Source organism: Colletes gigas, unplaced genomic scaffold (genome assembly GCF_013123115.1).
Source record: "Colletes gigas isolate AHSC1104 unplaced genomic scaffold, ASM1312311v1 Colletes_gigas_Sc00009, whole genome shotgun sequence".
In the NCBI taxonomy this organism is placed as follows: Eukaryota; Metazoa; Arthropoda; class Insecta; order Hymenoptera; family Colletidae; genus Colletes; species Colletes gigas.
Window position 1 is genome coordinate 2,349,713 of NW_025106638.1, and position 24,517 is coordinate 2,374,229.

At 36.5% G+C, this 24,517-nt stretch overlaps 1 protein-coding gene across 1 annotated transcript; it reads left to right on the forward strand.

Annotated features, from left to right (window-relative positions):
• The first annotated feature begins 1,310 nt into the window (after positions 1-1,310).
• Positions 1,311-23,469, forward strand: LOC122397401 (RYamide receptor-like). Its single transcript, XM_043396549.1, has 6 exons — positions 1,311-1,697; positions 8,035-8,285; positions 10,161-10,320; positions 15,480-15,548; positions 20,237-20,483; positions 23,276-23,469. The coding sequence occupies exons 1-6, from the start codon at positions 1,311-1,313 to the stop codon at positions 23,467-23,469; spliced, it is 1,308 nt and encodes a 435-aa protein (XP_043252484.1).
• Positions 23,470-24,517: the final 1,048 nt, after the last annotated feature.

A 24,517-nucleotide genomic window follows, 5' to 3' on the forward strand; every position in this document is an offset into this window, starting at 1 on the left:
TTTTCGAGAAAAAAATTCAGTACGGGTGAAACTTTAAACGTTAATAACTTTTTAACAAAGCCTCCATCAACAATTTGATACTCTTGATTTTCGTCTTATTTTTGCCTCTAGAATCTCTCATTACAATTTTCGAGGTTACCCTAGATAGTAATCGCGATTGTAAAAGAAATACAATAAACATTCCAAGCTAACGTTTTTCTTTTGATGCTATGCGAAACACACACGAGGTATACGAATAGACCTTTCACCTTATGGACATTGATGACCCAATCTGACTGCCATACCGAATTATTTTTTAAATAAATAAGGATTTTCGGTGTTGTTGTCGATGAGGTACATCCTTTCGTATTTTAATAATCTTGAAACTTTAAATAATCTTAATCGATTGGTTACTCCAATGAAATTAATCGATCGATGCCCAATTCTGGACCGTACAGCTTTCATTCCGTTAAAAAATAATAAAATTTATGTAATTTCATTTTCTGTCTCACTTCCTCTTGTGTTAATTTTTAAATCTGTTGATAACGTTGCGAGTGATACGAAAATGGTAATGGGGTCCCGGGGACACCAGAGAAACGGGCCGAAAAAATACATTAGGCGAAAGGTCTACTCGTATACCTTGTCTGTGGCAGAACATTAAGACGCCTTTAATAAAATATACATATGCATACAAATATGCAAAAGCTTTGAATAGCTATCGAAATATTGATCTTTTAAACATTGTACTATGACACTTGTTTTAAAATATTTTCAAGAATTAGTACCAGTTAAAGAAACACAACAATTTTACTTTTCGTCCTTGCATTTATAAGAAAAATAGGCATTCAATTTGATCTTCCAAAGTTTTCTTCCAATTTTCTAATTCTTAGGCGTAGCAATATTCTTAGCATCATTAGGTTTAATTACTCCTCGCCTATACAGGCGTAACGAACCAGGGTTTTAATATCGTACCGTTGATAAAAGAAGTGTAATACCGACGAGGAACTTCCCTTCGAGTCGGTCGTTAAGTAATTTTTAACCAATTAAGGATGACTTTCGCTGCACAAGCACACAACTTGGGTTTCATGCGTTGTATAATAAATATTACTATCGTAGAACGTGATCTGTGTAGTTCGAAAAATTTCATATTCCACGAACAAAATCTCCTAACCATTAAACAAAATAAACTGTTACAAACATTTCAAAGCGGAGTAGTAATGTAACCGTCCTAATCTAAAAAAAGATTGTATTACAGTTTAAATCTATAGAAGTTATCTAACGTTTGGAGAGGTCTGCTTTCAGATAAAAATGTTCTGGAAAGGCGGGTCGCAATGAATGAGACCAGCAATCGAGAGAATTTTTCCCTGGACATTCTGAAGGACTTCGATGCACGAAACTCGACAATTCTGGAGGCTGGGTTCAATTGCGAGCATTTCTCCGGATCGTACGGTGTCTTCTCTTCGAACTGGTTCCAAGGCATCATTTACTTTTTCTACAGCACCGTCTTCGTCATCGCTCTGATCGGAAATGGCCTGGTTTGTTACGTCGTGTACAGCAGCCCACGAATGAAAACCGTTACGAACTTCTTTATCGTCAATCTCGCATTCGGGGACATGTTAATGGCTCTATTCTGCGTGCCGCCCAGTTTTATCAGCATTTTGATACTCCAGTACTGGCCGTTTGGACAGGAACTCTGTCCCACTGTTAATTATTTACAGGTACGTTCAATCAATTCATATATTCGTCGATAAATGGAGTTTTGGAGCAGTGAGCCTTTTATGATCGACCACTCGTGATGGCCATCTTTGTTTACGTTGGATTTGGCTCGAATTAATTCCTGGGCTCTACGAAGAGAAATTGTTTCAAAAGTCTCGAATAAGCCTCCTAAATTTCGATTCTATGCGCTGTTTACAAGAGACACTGTGTCACTTTTTGATCAGGTTTTGTTTTTCTTTTACAAATAAAAATTGAACGAAAGTGTTGTGAGGTCCTGTGGAAGAGAAAAGGAGAGGAGCGTATACATACATATACAAACGGAAGATCGGTCGAGCGCTTGCGGGAGGTACGGTCCCTCTGGTGGCAAGTACGGGAGGTGATGGACCACACAGCGTTTAATTTTTTAACATCGTGCTTCGAAAATAACTCGATGCTTTGTACTTAATTAATTAAAATAAATTCCATTAAACTTGCAAAGATATATAATTAAAGGGGCACAGGTTTCCCCATTCGTTACATGATCGAAGCTTTTTTTTTTTTAATACGTGGAGAAATCCTTGTGGACACACTGTGGTCCCTAAATAGGGGTAGTGACCATCCTCCGGCGTTGTGGCGGGGGACCGGGAACTCTAGTGAGGCATCACAGAGTCCCCCGCTGTACCATGCCTGTCGTGGCTCATTTTGGGGGGAACGACGAGCGTGTCCTTCCCCCCCTTGATTTCTCCGCCACGGACGCCAGATTACCTAACGCCCACGGACCTGGGGCACCTTGCATCGAGCACCTGCAGCCCCCCTGGACGGCCCGTCACCCCTCCAGCCACCGATATGGTGGCCAGAGATGAGTGCTGACGGACCACTCCACGTCTTGGAGGCTACATGATTAAGGAGCCTTTCTACCTTGTGGGATTTTAAAAACCGAATTTTTTTTGCAGTGTCTTTTAGTATGTAGTCTCGAAAATATATCTACCAAATATTAAATTGAAATTCTGAAAACTAACGAAGTTATAGCCTGCTGTAATGTACCACGCGCAGGGATATAGTATAACTGGACGTAAAACTTTAAGTTGCCTTTCTACTTTGTGGAATTAAAAAAATCGAATATTTGTTGCATTGTCTTTTAGTATGTAGTCTCGAAAATATATCTACCAAATATTAAATTGAAATTCGGAAAACTAACAAAGTTATAGCCTGCTTAAATATAACAACTGGAAGTGAAACTTTAAAGCTGTTTTTCTCGAAACTACATTTTTCGGCACCGCGTATGTGATAACAGAAAAACTATTCAAGATATCAACAGGAAATTTATACAGTATCTTTAGAACTAGTCTCCCTATAGCGTGAACTAGGATAATTGCGATATCTGCAATACTTTTTCTTTTATTAACAAAAAGGCAGCCGAATATATGAAAATATTCAGTATTTTTTCGTAAAATAGCTGCCATTTTGCCATTTTTTGTTCTTTTAAAAAGATTCTAGTTCATGCTATAACCATACTCATCTATATTAAGAATATCGTTGGTTTTTGGATTTCGGATAACTTGTTCGCAAGATATCACATACGCAGTCGGGCGCTGTTCCTAAAAATTAGGAATAATCAATATATATTAGCGTAATCAATAGATATTATGCGTTGCAAAAATTCGTAAATATAGCTAAATATATAATAAATGTATCTACAAAACACGAAATTAATCGCTCTTTAATAGCAAAAAAAATCACAAAACATGTATTTTTCGAGCCTACAAGGTAGAATGGCCCCTTAAAGCTGGCTGATCGCTAATAGCGATCCTACGGGTGCGCGAATCTGCATTTCATCCACCAATGAATCATTTCACACTTCCCGTTACATGTTTGTGACAGGATTACAAATTAACGAGACCTACCCGATAAAATCGAGTTCAAACACGACCAAGTATATTTTACACAAAACTGTTCCGAACTGAAAAAGTTATTGAATTTTGATTTAGAAGAATTGTTCGAACTTCTTTCGATAAAATCTGAGTTTTTTCTCCGATTTCGAGTACTTCGATGTGTGATTCGACTGGGTCTACCGGAGAATTTCCACGTGAGTACTACCAAATTAGGGTGGAGTTCGATTCTAGAGCATCGATCCTCCCCAGAAAAAAAGCGACAACAAACGCATTCCTAGAAGGGATGTTTCCCATATAGTCATTACCGAATTTAATAGAGTTTGACAGACTAATAGTTCCATGTAAATGATAAACGTAGCCATAAATAGAATCATAGATGGTCAACCAATTTTAAGAACAATACATCGGAAACATAAAATGGATACTAATATTTTTATATTATACAATGAGTTTACAAAAGAAATTTACATTTTGGCATCGAAGAACGTAAATATCTGTATCAGAAGTGGTTTACTTCTTTTTTTTTAAATATTGTTCTTCAGAAGTTGCCAACTTCGAGAAAGAAAAACGATTGATTAAATGAAAACAGAGTGAAAGTTTCGACGCTCCGATACAACTTCTTTACATCTCCTCTGCCTCGAGGAAATTATCACTACCTCGAAATCCAAACTTCTACACGGTGTCCCCATTTACAATATACGCCGAATACGTACATGCACGATTTTCGAAGTTATAATTGGGTTAATCGCTACCTGGAATCCATATTCGCAGTTAGAAATTCGCGAAACAATTCCCGCGAGTTTCTAATCTAAATTTCCCATTTAAAGCGGCACATCGAAACGTACCGATCATATACGCTCCGTTTAATTGCAGGAACTAAGTAGACGCTATTGTTGCACGTGAATTTGGCGAGAACGATCGCTCAAAGTTGCTCGTTGCGTTCGAGAAGACCGTTTCGCTACGGAACAATATTTTACCTTGAATCGAGCAAACTTTACAACTATTGTTTACATCTTTCAGCTACTTTGTACTTTCTTTCACTCGGTCTTTCAAGAGAAACTACTATAACAAAATAAACGATTCCATTAAATTATTATTTCTGCATTTTCTGTTACTTCTAATTGCGTTTGGCCGCGTGGAAATAATTCTGGTCAGCTTTTTGCAAAGTTATGGATTATTGATCTGTAACTCGACATGAAATAAAACTATATATATATATATATCAAAAAAAAAAAACTAAAATTTTGTTCGGTACGCACACACTTATGTACGTGTGTATATAACAATACCCAGCGATCCATGATAGTGCTAATAAAAGCTAAATTCCCTACACCAGCTGCTACCATTAATCCCTAAACCACCGCCGATCGATCCTCATATTTCACATTTTTTTTTAGTTTCATCTCTCCACACGGAACATTTCTGGGAACCCGGAAATATCGAATTTACCTTTATCGGCGAATAAAACTATTTCCCAGAATTCTAAATCCCTTTTCCAGCGTGCTTCCCGCAAGTTCGATCTTTTACAACGTCCAATGTTTCTGAATTTTCGTAAAATTCTTCGAACGCTTTCAGAATGTTTTCTTTTCCATCTATCTTTCCCCATCAGCGCGATTACCTTTCGAGAACTTTTAAGATTCACCGCACGGTCCTCGAATCTCCATTATTTAATATTTTAAATTGGTTTGTTTCCATTGCTACCTTCATTCTCGTCGAGATTTTTTTTTGTTTTTCAAAGTTAAATTTGGACGCTGGAATCTGGAACAACCAACAGAGTTTTTATAGTAAAAATATTTTTACGAACAAACAGAGTTGGTTTTGAAAGCTATAACGTGTACAGAAGAATCTCTAACAAACAATGTGAAAATATCAAATAATCTGATTAAAAATTCCGAATACACCTACAGTTACCTACTACACACTTACATACGTGCAAGCTGTATTTTAGTTTTTAATCTACATTCATATATTTCCCTACGGAGCTCGAAATAGTAGCGAAACTACATTTTCGAAAAATCTCAATTCCGTTTTACAAACCAACAACGAAGCTCAAATCCGCTCGAAAAATATAAAAAATGTTCAAATTGTTTTTATGAAACAATAGCTTACTACAATACGATTATTTTCTATTTTCCATACTTCTTGATATTGATCAAATTAAAAGTTAACAAATAAAGAGGAAAATTGGGGGCAACATTTCTGGCCACACAGTATATTTTCGGTAAAGAATTTTTTTCTCGAAAATACATAGGATTTCGGAGATATGTATATTCATCAAAAATTATTATGATTGATCCCCGCAACCAAAAATAATTTTTTCAGAACGATTTGAAATTTTTTAATTTTGTCGAATTTGTCCACCTACACAAATTTCTTTCTCGAAAGTGCGTAGAATTTCGAGGGTATGTATATTCACCAAAAATGATTGTAATTGACCCCCGCAACCAAAAATAATTTTTTCAGAACGATTTCAAATTTTTTTTTTCGTCGAATTTAGGCACCTATCCCCCTAACGATTTTTTTTTATTTTTAGTAACTTTGTTTGATGCCCTACAGAAAAGTTTCCTAATACTTTTTTGTATGTACTCATGAGCTCTACTTCAGAAAAAAATTTCATTGAAATACATTCACTATTGTAGGAGTTATTGCTGTTTGAAAATTGGACCATTATTATGGGGTTCTTATAACTTTACGGGGTTGAAGAACAACTTTCCGAATATTTTTGGAATTTCTACATATACTTCATCAAAATACGCGTTGTTTGCCTTTTTAAACATTAAAATCGTCCAATCGGTTCAGGAGTTATGGTGTTTTAAAGATACGCATGAAATTTTGGAGTGAGATTTCTGGCCCGAAATTAGATTTTCGGTAACGAATTTTTTTCTCGAAAATACGTAGGATTTCGAGGGTATGTGTGATGATAAAAAATGATTGTAATCGACTCTTGCAATCGAAATTAATTTTTTAGAACGATTTGAAAAATTTTTTTTTGCCAATTTCAGCACATACCCAAAACAAAAAGTTGTTTAGTACTTTTTTGTATGTATCCATGAGCTCTGCTTCAGAAAAAAATTTCATTGAAATACATTCACTATTGTAGGAGTTATTGCTGTTTGAAAATTGGACCATTATTATGGGGTTCTTATAACTTTACGGGGTTAAAGAACAACTTTCCGAATATTTTTGGAATTTCTACATATTGTCCATCAAAATACGCGTTGTTTGCCTTTTTAAACATTAAAATCGTCCAATCGGTTCAGGAGTTATGGTGTTTTAAAGATACGCATGAAATTTTCGAGTGACATTTCTGGCCCGAAATTAGATTTTCGGTAACGAATTTTTTTCTCGAAAGTGCGTAGAATTTCGAGGGTATGTCTATTCACCAAAGATGATCGTAATTAACCTCCGCAACCGAAAATAATTTTTCCAGAATGATTTGAAATTTTTTAATAACTTTTTGACGAAACCTCAATTAAGAAATTTATATTCATGATTTTCGTGTTATTTACGCCTTTGGAATCTCCCATTAAAATTTTTCCCAGGTGTGGCCGACCACCCTGTATATGTATACGCTCCTCGACCAACCATCTAACATTCCAGAGTCTGAGACAGGGCTTGCTAGAAAGCCTTACTAACGAGAAAGTTAATTTTTCTCAGTTGTGTCACTTCTGCACGAACCTGACCCAGAGAAAACCAGTGAATCAAATCATTCATAATGGTTTCGTCGAATTGTAAATAACACGGTTCTCCGAGGTCCCCATGCAAGTTAACGCGAATAATACGATATCTCTCGTAACACTGGCTAAGAGCACCAAGAGATAGATCTCTAGTATAAGTCGAAAAGGGGGGTGATTCGTAGGTTGGCATTTTATCGAATTACCGTAAACTAATTAGCAGCTGCACGAAACACGTAAATCCAATTTCAGTTACGATGAAAGTCGTTAACAAACGTGATTACGTCGGAGACACGGGGATGCCTTGTATCCTGACAGGCAATTTATTTAGCTTCACTGAAAGGTCTACGCTAATAACTGCGGAAAAATAAAATGGCGGATCGGTGACGCGCGCCATTTGTCAATCGCTGGCGCGACGACAGGAAATCGTTCGGTCGTTAGAATGTTTAATAAATGGCAAAATCCGCGAGGAAAAATATCGTTTCCGTCCACAAATTGTCGAAAATTACGAAAAAATTCCATATCGATGCGTTTTCAAGCACCCAGACCTCGCGATATTATTTTTTGAACGTTCAAGACACGTTCTCGCGTAAAAAGTAACGAAACCGCAGAAACTTTCTCGACGACCTAATACTTACTAATGACACGAGATCCTCTGCGCGGAACGGGACTCTGGAAAAATAAAGAAAGAATAGTAAGCGTGGATTGCACGTCAGATTTTACGAACAAGAAATTTTAAAACCTGTTTTATATCTGTTGATTAAAATTGGTCTGAAAACAATATTTATTTTCAGGCTGTATCGGTCCTGGTAAGTGCGTACACCCTCGTGGCAATTAGTATAGATCGTTACATAGCCATTATGTGGCCCCTTAGGCCGAAGTTGAGCAAACGGCAGGCACAGTTTCTGATTCTAGCTGTTTGGGTACTCGCAATGACAATATCGGTCCCGATCGCTGTGGTTTCACAGCTCTCTCAGCCTTCGCCAAAGTACGAAGTCTGTAAAAAGTACATGTGCCAGGAGGTTTGGCCGTCGTTGGAGAATAAGTAAGTACACCTCCACCTAGAACGTTTTTTTTTTTAACCGAGTCCAATCGACCGCAATATTCCTAAAAAATTCTTGCTACGATTATTCACTGCACAATTGCACTTACAATTATTTTCTTGTAGGTTTAGATAGAGTTTGCACCGCCCAGAGTGCTCCTTAACAGAGATTCTTAATCGTTTGACTCGATATTAGAACGTTTATATTATTTTACACGTCGAGACTACAAGGGTGTTCAGCCAATCCTGGGAAAAATTTTAATGGGAGATTCTAGAGGCCAAAATAAGAGGATAATCAAGAATAAGAATTTGTTCATTGAGGCTTCGTTAAAAAGTTATTAACGCGATAGTAGTTTTCACCACAGGTGAGGTATACGAGTAGATCTTACATTCAATGTATCTGGGGTTCTAGAGCTCCATTAATACGCATTGTTTAAATTTTGTATCATTAAAATTCTCCAATCCGTTCAGAAGCTATGATGTTTTAAACATACGTATGAAATTTCAGTGAAACATATCAATGACATGGTCAGACATGAAATTTTTGGTAATGAATTTTTTTTTCGAAACTGCGTAGGATTTCGGGGGTATGTCTATTCACCAAAAATGATTGTAATTGAACCCCGCAACCGAAAATAATTTTTCCAAAACAATTTGAAATTTTTTTTTTTCGTCGAAAAATTTCACACCTTCTCGAATTTTTTTCTAGAAAGTGGGTAGTATTTCGGGGGTATGTCTATTCACCAAAAATGATTATGATTGACCCCCGCAAACGAAAATAATTTTTCCAGAACGATTTGAAATTTTTTTTTTCGACAAAAAATTTAGGCACAGTCGATTTTTCTTAATAATTCATTTTTGATTTTTAATAATCTTGTTTATCGCCCGACAAAAAAGTTGTTTAGTGCTTTTTTGTAGGTACCCATGAGCTCTACTTCCGAAAAAAGTTTCATTGAAATATATTCACTATTATAGGAGTTATGGCTGTTTGAAAATTGGACCAGTTATATGGGGTTTTTCTCACTTTACGGGATCAAGGAGCAACTTTTCCAACATTTTCATAATCTCTACATATTCTCCACTAAAATACGCGTTGTTTGCTTTTTGAAACATTAAAATCGTCCATTCCGTTCAGAAGTTATGATGTTTTAAAGATTCGCATGAAATTTCAGTGAATCATGTCAATGGTACGGTCAGACATGATATTTTTGGTAATGAATTTTTTTCTCGAAAATGCGTAGGATATTGGGGGTAATTATAATGACCAAAAATGATTGTAATTGACCCTCGCAACCGAAAATAATTTTTCTAGAACGATGTGAAAAATTTTTTTTCGCCGAAAAATTTCACACTTTCTCGAATGTTTTTCTCGAAAGTGGATAGGATTTTGAAGGTATGTGTATTCACCAAAAATGACTGTAATTGACCCCCACAACCGAAAATAATTTTTCCAGAATGATTTGAAATTTTTGAATTTAATTGTTAATAACTTTTTAACGAAGCTTCCACCAACAAATTGGTATTCTTCATTTTCGTCTTATTTTGGTCCCTAGAATCTACTATTAAAATTTTACCCAGAGGTGGCTGAACACCCTGCAGAAAAAAGAATAAAAATACTAGTTATATCGGTTACAAATCCAAACAGATTGATCGTTGACGAGAAACTAAATCAGAACAGAGAATCAGCTGCCCAAATTACATCCTGTATCGAGTTCGAAACGGACGACCAAATTAATTCGACTCGGCACAAACGCGGTTGTTTGGGTCTCTCTTAAAATACGTTTACGTCGAAATCGTTGGTAACGTTTCAGCGAATTGAATCCACGTTGATAGATTGCTTTAGTACGAGATTATAAGTTGTCCACGTCTGTGTTACAGATATTACTACTCCATCGCGTTATTGGTTCTCCAGTACGTGATACCAATAATGATTCTCGTGTTCACGTATACCAGCATCGCTGTCATGGTGTGGTGTAAGAGGCCACCCGGTGAAGCCGAAAACGTCAGAGACCAGAGAATGGCGCGATCAAAGCGGAAGGTAAGGCATTAAAAACCACTCTGTTAAAGAACTCCTTTCGAAAATATCAGCAGAGGCATTACCGTTCGATCGATTTTTCTAAATCCCTCCGACGCTATTTCATTTTATAACGAAGAATAAAAGTTTCCGCTTGTCTTACCAGATCGCGTAACTTACACCAGTCCATTTTCCACTTTTTATCGTTTCCTTGCAGCTACAAATACTTCGAAACAATTTACAATTGCGCGCGTGGACGAAATATATCGGTTAAAAACGATCAGATGCGGAAGAATATTGTACAGAATTTTTACGCGAGTTCAGAAAACAATTATTCTCGATTATCAAGTTGCAGAATTTAAAATCGAGCCACGATTAATTAAAAAAAAAATGACAGTCCAGACAGCAATGCCTCCTTAAGTCACTTCTGTATATTAGAATTACGTTCTCCAAAGTTATAATGAACAAAGAAAACCGTCTTTCAAACAAAATCCTACGTAATGAATATACGATTGAAGCTATGCCCCTCACGGTCGTCTGTGAAAAGCTCTTTGAAGCTCAATGAATGCGATTGCGATACACCAGGATCGTTCAATAACTAATACGAACATCAATGGCCTCGAGCCTGGTCTTCGACAGACAAATTTGACTTATGAATTCCCTTGGAGAAAACATCGCAGCTTCGTCTTTCGATCGTGTACTTTACATTTCGGTTTTATACTTCATTCTCGCCCAATATGCGACATTAACGTTTAACTCTATTCCTAACGCGACTGGTCAAATGACCGGTTTTCAGCTCAACTTATATTTTTTAATAGAGAATGAAGATAATAGCCAATTTTATAGTATAAAAATATAGTTTCTTTTATTCAGATAAAATAAGAGTAGAATAATGATAGAATAAAAGCAACTCCAGGCAACTTCCACTTTTTGATGCTCTCACAAGACTTCACTGATTTGAATTCGTGAGAAGTCTGGGTAGCCCCTTTGGTTATGATTTTATTTATTTTACAGTTATAATATATAAGATAAAGCTAGTGAGAATTATAAACACTTGGAAGTGCCTAAAGCAGTCTCTGTAAGGCACTTTTCAGCTGAAATCATGCCACAACTGCATCGTCTTGCGTTTCTACCGACTTTATAGTTTCAGAATTGAGTCTTCCAGATAATACTGTTACAAAAAGATATAAATCGTTCAACCGGTAAATTGACGTGGTAGGTAAGACAGACTACAAATTTTTCTCAGAAAATAAACAATAAAAAAAGAAGTGGATATTGAAAAAAGTATTATACATATATTTTAGGAAAACTCGTGAATTTTAAAGACGATGCAATTACGTTGTTATAGGAAATTCTAAACGAAATTTTAAAAACGGTCATTTGACCGGTCGTGGTAGGTAAGACAGACTACAAATTTGTAAGAAAATAAACAATAAAAAAAGAAGTGAATATTGAAAAAAGTATTATACATACATTTTAGGAAAAGTCATGAAGCTTAACCCTTTGCACTACTATGTCGAGTGTGACTCGACATTTTTTCAAGCCCAGATATTTAATTGAATTTGTTTGTTCCTATATTTGTTTAAATTGTCCTATTTTTTAGTTAACGTAGACTTCAAATAACACTTAAAAGCGTTGGTTGGTCTGGTAACAAAATTGAAATATAATTCGGAGTGCAAAGGGTTAAAGACGATGCAATTACGTTGTATATAGGAAATTCTAAACGAAATTTAAAAAACGGTCGTGGTAGGAAGTGTTAATGAAGTATTCGGTATTTAAAAAATTGTTACAAAACTCTGAAACAAATGAAAACTACCGATCCCGTTGGCTAATCGTCTTGAAAATAGCAGCCAAGTCACGCACGGTAATCCATCATGGCTACTTTACTGTTTCTAGCGGCGTTGTTGATTGCAACAGTATGCAATGCGCATATTCGCCGCGTAAATGTGTTAGCCGACCGCACAGGAAAATAAGCTAGCTCCAAACGAACCGCAGAATATTAACGGTAACAATATATATGATCAGCCTGGTCGAAATTTGCGTTTTGGTTCCGACGTACGTTCCCGAATTTAGCCGGTTTTTTCTCACACTTTGCCGTGAACTTTTCCAATTTATTCCCGTATGCATAAATATTGTTACGACGAGAAAACAATTACAATTTATTCTGTGTTGCAGCGTAACAGTAAATTCATAAAGCCGGCGGATGTAGAGACAGACCTTTCGAACAATCAAGTTCTGCCTATAATCAAGTGCCATTACGATGGCTATTTAATTATTAAACTCATTCATATCTGCATGAACCTCCAAATCCCGGCGTTCTATGACTTTACTACCTGCAATAACATCGAAAGCCAGTCCCAGATGTTTTATGGCGAGTCAGGTATCGAATTTAACGTTTAATAAAAAAAAAACGTTTTCGCAAGAACGTTCGATACTACAGAAATTAATTTAATTATGTCAATCAATGTAATCGCGGGCATCGTAAATAACGCAAGTTATTAAAAATTGTTGGAGGCGTGGAAGTAGTATTTTAAATTAATCGAAAGCGCAACGACAGCAGAACGGCAATATTGATTGCTTTTAAAACGCCGTATTCACAAAATCGCGACTCTCGTAAGAGGCCTGCAGTGAACTATTATAATATGCTCGAACGAGATAAAAGCATTCGATAAATCTTACGTAAGACGGTAATTAATTATCCAACTAGCTACCTTTTCTCGCTTGTTTTTTCCTCCCCCCTAGTAATTAAGACGAATTCGGAATCATAAATTATATGAGAAGAGAGAACAAAAATTAAATTTCCAAAGATTTATCGCTGTCAGAGTTTTCCTTAGTTTCTTGGCTGTGCTCTTTAAACAAGTTGAATGGTATCGATGATATATAATTTTTCATAATAAAGCATTATTGTTATACAACCTAATAAAATGCACCGCGCGAGGAACGGCGTTATCCTAGATTAACCTACTGGTACAACAACTTTACTTTCGAAACCATACATTATTTTTGGGTTATTCGTACTGTGGCGCTGCTTTGCTGGCGGAGGTAACGAAAAAGATAGTAAGAAATCACAGAAAAGGAAAGGGGGAGCGCTTTTTCACCTGCTAGTGAACTTATTAATTAATAAGGCTGTTGGATGACCAACACGACCAGACAAACACACGTCACCTCGCAAACATTACTCATCCAAAACATCCTAGTCCAGATTTCTAATCCTTACTCATCCTGAACCTCGTACCCTTACTGAGTCACACTATCCCTTGACCATTCGTCCCTACCTCTACCCATCTCTACCAATAACATATAAACGCCTGCAATACCGAAAAACGGACAGAAAGAGTCTCTAGTCTTGAGTTAATATTCAACGTGATAGTTGTACGAGTTTTCTTTTATTAAATAAAGTGTTGGAATCCAACAAGGCGATCCTAAGAAGACCCTTAGACGATCTTAGACGATACGATATTAGGTATTTTTTTTTTTAAAAAAATGTCTGTTAGCATCTGTAATATGTTTATTATGAGTAGACTGCGGATGTTTATGCATTTATGGGAAAATTTTAATTCTCAAAAAAGTACAGAATGCACTTAACACGCAAGAATATAAGAAATACTTAAAGTAAGGTACAAATTATTATATCTAGGGGTTGAGACAACCCTCTACAAAGCTCCAATTTCAATAATTTTATTAACAAAAATATGAATTTGCATGAAGATCCGCAGTCTAATTATGAGGATGTGTTATTGTGGTTTTCCTTGGGTTAGTGCTCGAGGGAAAAGTTTCAAAAACCTCGTTTAGATATTAGGTAGCTTTTTTTTTTGTTATTTTTCCTGATTGGTTGCAGTACCTGGGGCTGGGGCCCTATAACCTGCATTTAGAATGAGTGTTAGTGTCTGGGTATATTTATGTTAGTGTAGGGTTGCGGTGTTTCTTGATTTCGGGCTCGAGGGAAAACTTTCAAAAACCTCGTTTTCATGATATTAGGTAGTCGGTCGAGGAGCGTATATATGTATGTATAGGAACTGGAGGTCGGTCGAGCGTTTGTGAGAACGCGACCCCTCTGGTGGCAAGTATGAAAAGTGACGCCACAGTAGGTCCATGTATTATCTGACTGCAACGATAAAATTTCCTTAAAGAACCGTCCAGGGATTATTTTTATTAAGAGAGATTATACAACGGGAGAGTTAATAAGAAATTTTCTGCAATTATAGCAAAAAGTGAAACTCTATGAGAGTCCTTTGACGCGAAGATCGGTGTTTCCACGTTTGACAAAAACCAACTCGGTAATTGCCTGGCTCCACACCATTACGATCTCTCCCTACACTTTGGTAAATCGTCTTATCCGAAATAGCGGAGGATATCGCTTTCTAGGACTGCTCTAGACCTTTTCCCGTCCCGTCGGATGCCCTCAGGGAAAATCTAGATTACTCGGTGAATAGAGCATTGTCCCACCGTTCCCGAATCCAAGTCGCATGGTCTCGTGGAAATTGAAGACTGACGATACGACGGTGCCCTGTTAACCGTGGATCTGTGGTTGACCCTCTGCTTATTAAATTTTACTCTCTAATGGTCCACAGACTCGGAGAAGTTTGCCCTGCTCAATGAAATTGATGTTGAATTTGGGGAAACGTTTGTGTGTCTTCGAGATTTGCAAATATACGAGACCGTACGACCTGGTAAAAAAAAAAAAAAAAAACAGAGGTCGATCGAACTACTGAAATTGATAAAGCTAGCAAACGTAGAAAAGACGATACAGACCATACGACCATAACTCCTACAATAGAGTGTGGCGGTTAACAAGTCTCGGGTTCTAATGAATAAAGACACCTTTATCTGCACGTTTCTTTTTATTTGTCCTTATACATATAGTCAATTTTTAATATCCACTTAAAAATTAACTTTTTTCTATTATTAAATAACTTTTTTTCATATCATAAAGCTATTTCATAAGAATTTCATTGTATATCATTTCAAGATATTGCTATAATGTATAACGCTCAGTTTCTTCTCTAACTCTTCACGCACAGTTATACCAACTCTTCACAGTCGTGCCACAAGAGAGTGTATTTCATTTAAATCTATTTATGAAGTAAAGCTCACGAATATCAATGAGTATCATGAAAAAACGTACTTATTTTGCTAGCTGTCTTTAAGACATGACAATATGTATGGTACTTGGCTTGTTTCAGATGGTGAAGATGATGATGACTGTCGTAATAGTATTCACCGTCTGCTGGCTCCCGTATAATATACTAATGGTGAGTGACACGCATCCAATAAGCCGTGAATTATTAGGTTTCCTAGGAAAACCTTTATCTCTTGTGTTATGTTTTTATATCTATGTACGTATTTTAAGTCGCGCGGCAGGATCGTACGTGTAACCATCTTTTATCTAGCGTAGTTGGTACACCAATCGAGAAAAATCGAATATAATCGTACATGTTCGTTAAGGAAGAATATGATAGTCGTTACACGTGTATTCCTGCGGCGAATAGATCTTTACCTTAATAAATTCTGGAACATGAGAACATATAAGTGCTAGTTATTAACCTGTCTACACTGTCCCGTAGTTCCGTGAATAATTATATCTATATAGGGTGTTCGGCCACCCCTACGAAAAATTTTAATGGGAGATTCTAGAGGTCAAAATACGACGAAAATCAAGAATAGCAATTTGTTGATGGAGGCTTTGTTAAAAAGTTATTAACGTTTAAAGTTCCGCTCGTACTCAATTTTGTTCTCGAAAATGCGCAGGATTTCGGGGGTACGTCTATTCACCAAACATGGTTGTATTTGACCCCAGAACCTAGAAATAATTTTTTTAGACCGATTCGAATTTTTTTTTTCGCCGAGGCACCCTGTTGATTTTTCTTAAAAATTCGCTTTTCATTTTTAATAAATTTGTTTGTATACTTTTTTGTATGTATCCATGAGCTCTGCTTTAGAAAAAAATTTCATTGAAATATATTCACTATTCTAGAAGTTACGGTCGTTTGAAAATTGGACCATTTTTACGGGGTTTTTCTCAGTTTACCGGGTCAAGGAACGACTCTTCGAATATTCTTGGAATATTTACACATTCTACACTAAAATACGCGTTATTTGCCGTTCGAAACATTAAAATCGTCCAATCAGTTCAGAAGTTATGACATTTGAAATATTTGCAAGAAATTTTCGAGTGACATTCTTTTTTTCTCGAAAATGGTTGGGATTTCGAGCGTATGTCGATTGAGCCAAAATGATTGTAATCGACCCCTGCAGTCAAAAATAATTTTTTCAGAAGGATTTGAAATTTTTTTTCGCTGAAAAATTACATCACCCTGGCGATTTTTCTTAGACACTTGTTTTCAATTTTTAATAAAATTGTTTGTCGGGTTGCGAAAAAGTTGTTTAGTACTTTTTTGTAGGTACCCATGAGCTCTGCTTCAGCAAAAAGTTTCATTGAAGTATATTCACTATTGTAGGAGTTATGGTCGTTTGAAAATTGGACCATTTTTACAGAGTTTTTCTCAGTTTACGGGATCAAGGAACAACTCTTCGAATATTCTTGGAATATTTACACATTCCACGCTAAAATACGCCTTGTTTGCCGTTCGAAACATTAAAATCGTCCAATCCGTTCAGAAGTTATGACATTTTAAAGATTCGCAAGAAATTATCGAGTGACATTTCTGCCCCGAAATTAGATTTTCGGTAAAAAATTTTTTTCTCGAAAATGCGCAGGATTTATGGAGAATGTGTATTCACCAAAAATGATCGTAATCGATCCTTGCAACCGAAAATAATTTTTTTAGAACGATTTGACAAATTTCTTCTTCGCCAAAAAATTTCGACACCTACCCGAATTTTTTTCTCGAAAATGTGTAGGATTTATGTGGTATGTGTATTCACCAAAAATGATCGTAATCGACCCTTGCAACCGAAAATAATTTTTTTAGAACGATATGAAAAATTTTTTCTTCGCCGAAAAATTTCAGCACCTAACCGAATTTTTTTCTCGAAAGCAGGTACGATTCCGGGGGTATGTGTATTCACCAAAAGTGATTGTAATTGATCTCCGCAACCAAAAATAATTTTTCTAGAACGATTTGAAATTTTTGAATTTAATTGTTAATAACTTTTTAACGAAGCCTCCATCAATAATTTGCTATTCTTGATTTTCGTCTTATCTTGGCCTCTAGAATCTCCCATTGAAATTTTTCCCAGGGGTGGTCGAACACCCTGTATATTGCCAAGACAAAATCTTGTTAGAGCAAACCAAAAGTGCAATATTAGTTATCGTGAAAACGGTTCTATTGGCTTTTCGGTCATCGTAAATGGACTGCTGGTTTCGGTTCGTAGAGGGATTACGTACACAGGGTATACTGTAACTGGTAATAATCTCTTAATACCCCCGTTAATCCTTAAAATACTATTGACGTATTTACACACACAACGAGTAACATACTGCACACGCTGCGGACGCGATAACATAGTCGCTGAGTTGGAAATTACGAACGGTGGGATTCATGTTTACACGTCCGGCCTCCCATTTCTTGGTAAGGTGCTCGCTAAACGCTATTTACACAAAATGGTACGCGTGCACAATATCTCCCGTCGAATCGAGCACAGTCGTATTCGGAACAAATGCGGGGTACAATAATTGTTTACACAACCGACGACCTCCGTCGATTCCAAAGGTTTGAAAATATAAACAGCGTTTTCCCGTACGACGGGGAAAGCGAGGTGATTCCTCGTGCAAAAAGAAACCGAGAATATGAAACACAATATCGTGGTGCCACCTTCGGTAATCGAGGAAATAAATTTTGAAAATCTGCGAATCAAATTTACACTTTATAGGAATGTTTATTTTAGCCAAAGGTTCGTCAGTGTCCCACAAAATGTGAACAAATGCAATTCGTTACGACGAATAAACAACTACGCATAGCAATCAAGGGCTTATTTAATGAACTTCCAGCGCCAGAGAATCGAAACCAGACGCAGGGCGCGGATCGGATATTTTCCAATTTGAAAATCTGTCTGTCCATCCCATTCGGACGATAGAGTTTTTTGTCGAATACGAGCCTAACAAAGCCCCCAACAAACCCTCGAAGAACTTTTCAAACTATCAGACAGAAATGAACCAGTTTCGAACACGGAATTCAAATACCAAAATTTAGTAGATCAGTAAATTCGTTTGGGAGATAACTGCGTGAGACATCGTATATTCCGTGGAATCATCGACTTCTCGGTTTACAGCCACCCGGTGGAGTAATATTCTGTGTTCCCGTGCGCAGAATATTGCGTTCGAAGATTAGTCCCAGTACTGTTAGACATGTTTCAAGAAATTGAAAGAATTTGTCATCTCGCGCAGTGTATACATACAAGCAGTCGTCGACTTACGACCTGAACGATATACGACTATTTTATTTTACGGCTCGTGGCATTTGCCGATTTACGACCTATCTAACTTTATAACCGAAATAGATATTTACGATATTATTAACTGTGTACGGTGACCCAGCGGTGTTGCAAACGTGATAGGTTATTATTTCTACAGGGTGGTCCACGCAATTGTTACAAGTCATAACTCCGTTATTATTGCATTTCCGAAAAAATGCCAAAGGAAAAAGATAAATGGTTCGAAGAGCACTACACCTGTAGGCCTTTAAATTTTTTTTAGATGCAGCAGTGCATGTGCAATTAACAATTGCATCATTTCTTTAAATTGAAATGCATATTTTTTTTTACACAGATCGATTCTTCTGTTCGTTCTACGTAAAAAATGATTAGGGTACCATGGCAAAAAAATTATTAGATCTCGAGATATTTTTAAAAAAATGCCTTTATCGAAGAAGATGCTCAAACACTTCTCCATTACATTCTAAACATATCTGATAACGTTGTTTTATTGTTTGCATAACTGCGTTTAAATTATCTGCAGTTATTGATGAAGTTTCTCTGATCTTAAAATTCGTTTCACACTACCGAGGCTTACATTGCATTCTCTCGATATTTCTCGTGCAGATGCTTGTGGTTTCCACTGTAAATAAGCGAGTATGTTCACTCTGTTGTTTTCATTTCCTACTACCGGTTTTGGAACTTCTCTTTTGGGTTTGGTAAATGCACCATAGTGTTGCAAACTGTTATTCAATTTGAAAAACAATTGTCGCGATGGTTGTCGACGGTTTGGATATTTTTCCTGGTACAGTCTTGCGGCGGCATTCGTATTTTTGTCACACAACGCAAAAGTGTCGTACATAGCTTGTCTCTCACTATTAGTAAAATACATTTTCTTGTATTATGTGAAATACAGTTACATTTTTTCAAATTCTTAGTTTTCGTACTCGAGTTACGATACGTGAATTGCAACTGAATGATGAAATGCTTACTTGTACAAATCAGTTTCTGTTATGATAACAATATCGAAAGGGTGTTTACCTTTATAACATAGTCATGAAGTGTTTGAGCATCTTCTTCGATAAAGACATTTTTTTAATATCTCGAGATCTAATAATTTTTTTACCATGGTACCCTAATCATTTTATACGTAGAACGAACAGAAGAATCGATCTGTGTGAAAAAAAATATGCATTTCAATTTAAAGAAATGATGCAATTGTTAATTGCACATGCACTGCTGCATCTAAAAAAAATTTAAGGGCCTACAGATGTAGTGCTCTTCGAACCATTTATCTTTTTCCTTTGGCATTTTTTCGGAAATGCATTAATAACGGAGTTATGACTTGTAACAATTGCGTGGACCAACCTGTATATGTAATTTCTCAAATTTTCAGACGTCCTCGTAAATACTAAAGTTATTCCAAAATAACCGAAGTGTGAGTCGAATTTGGTAAAAATATAATTCTTGCTGTGCGTAATTTAATTTTTCTCTAAAATAAATAATAATAGAGAAACGATTGGTAAATTACAGTCGATCGAGCGAACGTAAACGATTTCTGTTTTAGTTAATAATCGACAACAACGAAGCGTCGAGCAGTTGGACGGGTCTTCCCTTCGTGTGGATGTCTCTGCATTGGCTGGCTATGTCGCATTCCTGTTACAATCCAGTAATTTATTGTTGGATGAATGCAAGATTTCGCAGCGGCTTCATAACTGCGATTGGCTGTTTACCAGGAGTGCATCGAATTCTACGCAACGAAAGGCGACGTAACACTAACAACAACGCTAGCACGATCGGAATCCCCCTAACTGGTAATTAAATTTTCATGTTTCTAAATACCATTGGGAAAACTCGTCTGTACTAATCTTTCGAGGCTGCCTCAATTTTACCGAAACAAATCCCAATTATTACAATGATCAAAGAGCATATTTAAACTGTAATATAACCTTGGACGATAAATTCAATAAACCTTTGTAAAGAATGTTTCGATCATTGAGTATTGTTCTTATTTAAAGATTCTATATTCTAAATCACATGATATTATAAACAAAGAACTCCCGAGTTGAAATTCTCTCCCTTTTATTGCCCTTCGCAGTGGTGGAGTATGAAATGGTAGTGGGGGAGAATGCTGAAAGATAAAGGGACACGTAAAAAAAGGAAAAAGTGCGGTATTTTATTTGCTAAGCTTTTGTTGTACATGTATGTAATAAATTTAAATACACGTTATATTGTCTAACCCCACGCATCACTTGATTTGATCCACCGAGGTAGCAAACCTATATTCCATAAACGAAGCCCAAACTCATCATTTGATTCTATACATATCACCGTAAAGATATCACCGTATTGGCCTTTTCCACCTCATCGTTTATTAAATATTAATTCTGGTCCACCGTCGCTATTCTCGACCTCCCTGACCCGCAGACAAAGCGGAATTCGATATAGCCTACGTTTGCCGCAAGTAACTTCCGATTTAGAATGAAACTTATATCGGGTGTACAAAAGAGTTTTAAGCTTCTGATATTACACAGTCTACAACCCCATTTGAAATTGGAACATTTTTGGAGGCATTTAGAAAAGATCGCTGGTTCGGAAGCTTTGTAATCTAAAACATTGGTTTGAGAAAGGGGATGGGAAAAAGGGTTGAGAATCAGTGACCTATAGAGGAGAAAGTTTTACTCTTGACACGGATGGGACACGAAAGGTATTACGAATTATCAAACCAGGTGAAACAGTCCGACGAATCGTTATTAATGCCAATTGATCAATTGGAGCGACGAATTGGGGCGAAAGAGACCGTTTACTGATCAATGAAACTGTCAAATCATACTGTTCCACGATAATGTTCAGCAACACGTTTCTCGAGCGATGAAGGATGTCACTTCCAGCTTGGTCTGGAAACTTCTTCCGCACGTGGCGTATTCTCTAAACTTGGACCCATCTGATTACCACCTGTTCCGTTCGCGTCAATATCAGTTCGATCGACCAAAGTTTATGTTATCGGAATAACGTATCCGACGACTCTATCGCATCGAAATCGCCCAGTATTCGGTTCGAAGGACGCGGGAAAATCACCGAACGAAGAATAATAAGTCACTCTGAATATATCCCTATTTTTCCATCTTGTAAATCTCGACGAATATCGATTTGCAACAATTTTTTAAAAAAAGTAAATTTAATATTTTGTAGGTCCTCCATTGGCGTCGATAACGATTTGCAATCTTCTGAACATCTAAAAAATTCGAAGTTTTGTAATACTTTTTTGTTATGTTGACTAGTTCGATTACTGTGTTTTGGTTATCGTAGAATAACGACTGGTTCGATATGAAGTGTCATGGCCGCCGAGGACCTGACCATCCGGGGTTTAAAGAATGCTTTCACGCGCTAGTATTGAAATTTCCATTTTGTTAATTCTCGTCGATACTCCCTTCGGGCGGAAATCCTGCTACGGGGGTTGCGGAAGTCACAGATTTTCGCGCGAAACATGTTGCCAGGGCAACTTTGGGGTTCCCTCGGCTTTGCATTTTCATCCATTTTCTTTTTATTTCATATTCTACGTAAATGAAAAGCTCTGTACATACAATATATATAATAATTTGTATAAGTATTTATTTTGCAAATATCTTGTCAATCCGGCCAATTTCTAGATTGAACAAACAATAAATAACCTCGGTAAACCTTACGTTTAGGGGAGGCAGCTCCGATGACCTTGACCTTGACATATGTTGTCAAGGTCACTCTCCTGAGCAACATCCAAGAGGTTTTAGCCGTCACTCGTTTTTTATTAAAAAGTTATCAGCATATAAAAATCATATAATAAATAAGTAAATGTAAAAGTAAAAGTAAAATGAAAATTTAATCAGTATTTAAATGATCTAATGGATATACAGAACTCATTATTTCAAAGAAACTCTCAACGCGTTTGTCAAAATTACAAATTCTTTTAAATAAAAATTCTGCCAGGTAATTCGTATAATGATATTCACGAGTGCCATAGTGAGGAATATTTGCTCTCATATCCCTCACATCCCACAATCTTTCTATATTTTGTGTGTAAAAATAGGTGTCGATATTAGTTAGTGTAATTTTTAGGGGAAGTCTGAGGGGCCTAGTCAGTAAAACGAATTTAATATGATACTGTTCAATTCGTGGAGGATGTTTTATTTTATGTAATTTTTATATACTAATAACGTTTTAATAAAAAACGAGAGGTAGCTATAACTTGTTGGGGGATGCTCAAGAGCGTGACTTTCATAAACTGTGTGAACGTCAAGGCACATTGAGTATACGTATACACAGATTCTAGTATAATACTTAATAATGCATTTGTATCGATAACTTTAAGAAAAAAAAATGAGCGACGACTAAAACCTTCTAAGGGGGATTTCATTCAGGGGGGTTACCTTGGCAACATATGTCAAGATCAAGGTCGTCGCAGCTGCCTCCCCTAAACGTAAGGTTTACCATAACCTCAAATCATAATCCATCGTAACATGCGAAATTATAGTTGCTAATGGAAGCGCCGTAAATGTTTTCCGAACGTAAAACAATTTTCGATGGCGCATTCCTGACGAAATACATGACATTTTTAACTGTATTTCAGGTCTCGATGGCTCGAGTTACTCTGTCTTGCGACGCATGAATACCTGTACAACCTACATTAGCGTTCGACGCAAGACGAACGGAAATCAAGGCGCGCCTGCAAGAAGCGTTAGTTTCCGGAATAACGCGTTCCGTCCCTCGCCTCAGTTGCAACAAATTACGTGTCTAGAGTCCCACTCGGAGGAACAATTATAAAAATACTGTACGATTAAGGTAAACGTGATTAAATGTCCGTTGAATGCGAGAACAAAGAACAGGATGTAAGATAACTTACGAAGTACGGATAGATAGTTCGGAGTGTTCTGATACAATGGCGGCTCGTAGGAAACTCTTGGGACAATGAAAAGCGAAAGAATTTAAGAATAGAAAAGATACGACTTTGATATTGCAAATTAACTTCTGAATTATTTCTCAAAATTGTCGTTCAACTTATTAAATAAACAGAGGGTCGAAGAATGAAATTATTCAATATGGTTCGGAGAAGTACGTTATTGTACGAGGTAGAAATATTGGATTGAAAAGACAGTTGCATGAAATGAATAGTATCTAGGAGTAGATAAAGAAACGCCCGAATAGGAATTGAAAAGTAAATGTGAAAAGGAAAGCTAGAATATTGGGAAATAGTCTGCTGGTCCAAATGCAAAAACGAATAAACAAATGGGATTTGAAGTACAATATTAGATATAAGGATACTAGAATGATAGGATTACCACCATACTTACGAGATCTGAGGGTGAGGGTGAAAAAAAAGAGAAGATATTATAATATAGCAAGAGATGTGAAGTAACCTGAGAAGTGTTTAGTACCTAATGGTAGATAATAGGAAAGAAAGTGCAGGATATGTGAGCCTGAGGTAAACGTATTGAAGCACTTAACAAAGTAATGCGAGGGGATGAAAGTTGAATGAAAGATTGATAGAAAATGAAGCAGGATGGGAATAGAAGCAAAAAATAATACAGAGAAACGAAGCAGAGAATCAGAGAACAACACAAAATAGTGGTGAAAATGAAAACAGAAAGCATACAGTGATTAACAATTGAAGAGTAATTTAAGATAGTATAAGATTAGAATAGAATGTCTGTGAAACGTAGAGTTAAGAATAAACAACGTGAATCGAAGCATACATTTTGCATACATATTTTTAAATTTTATTTAGAGCGTGTTTTTACCTAAGGCTTTCTACAGATAGAAATGAAATTGGATGAAACACGACATTCCTACTTAAATTGAAACGAAACGATCA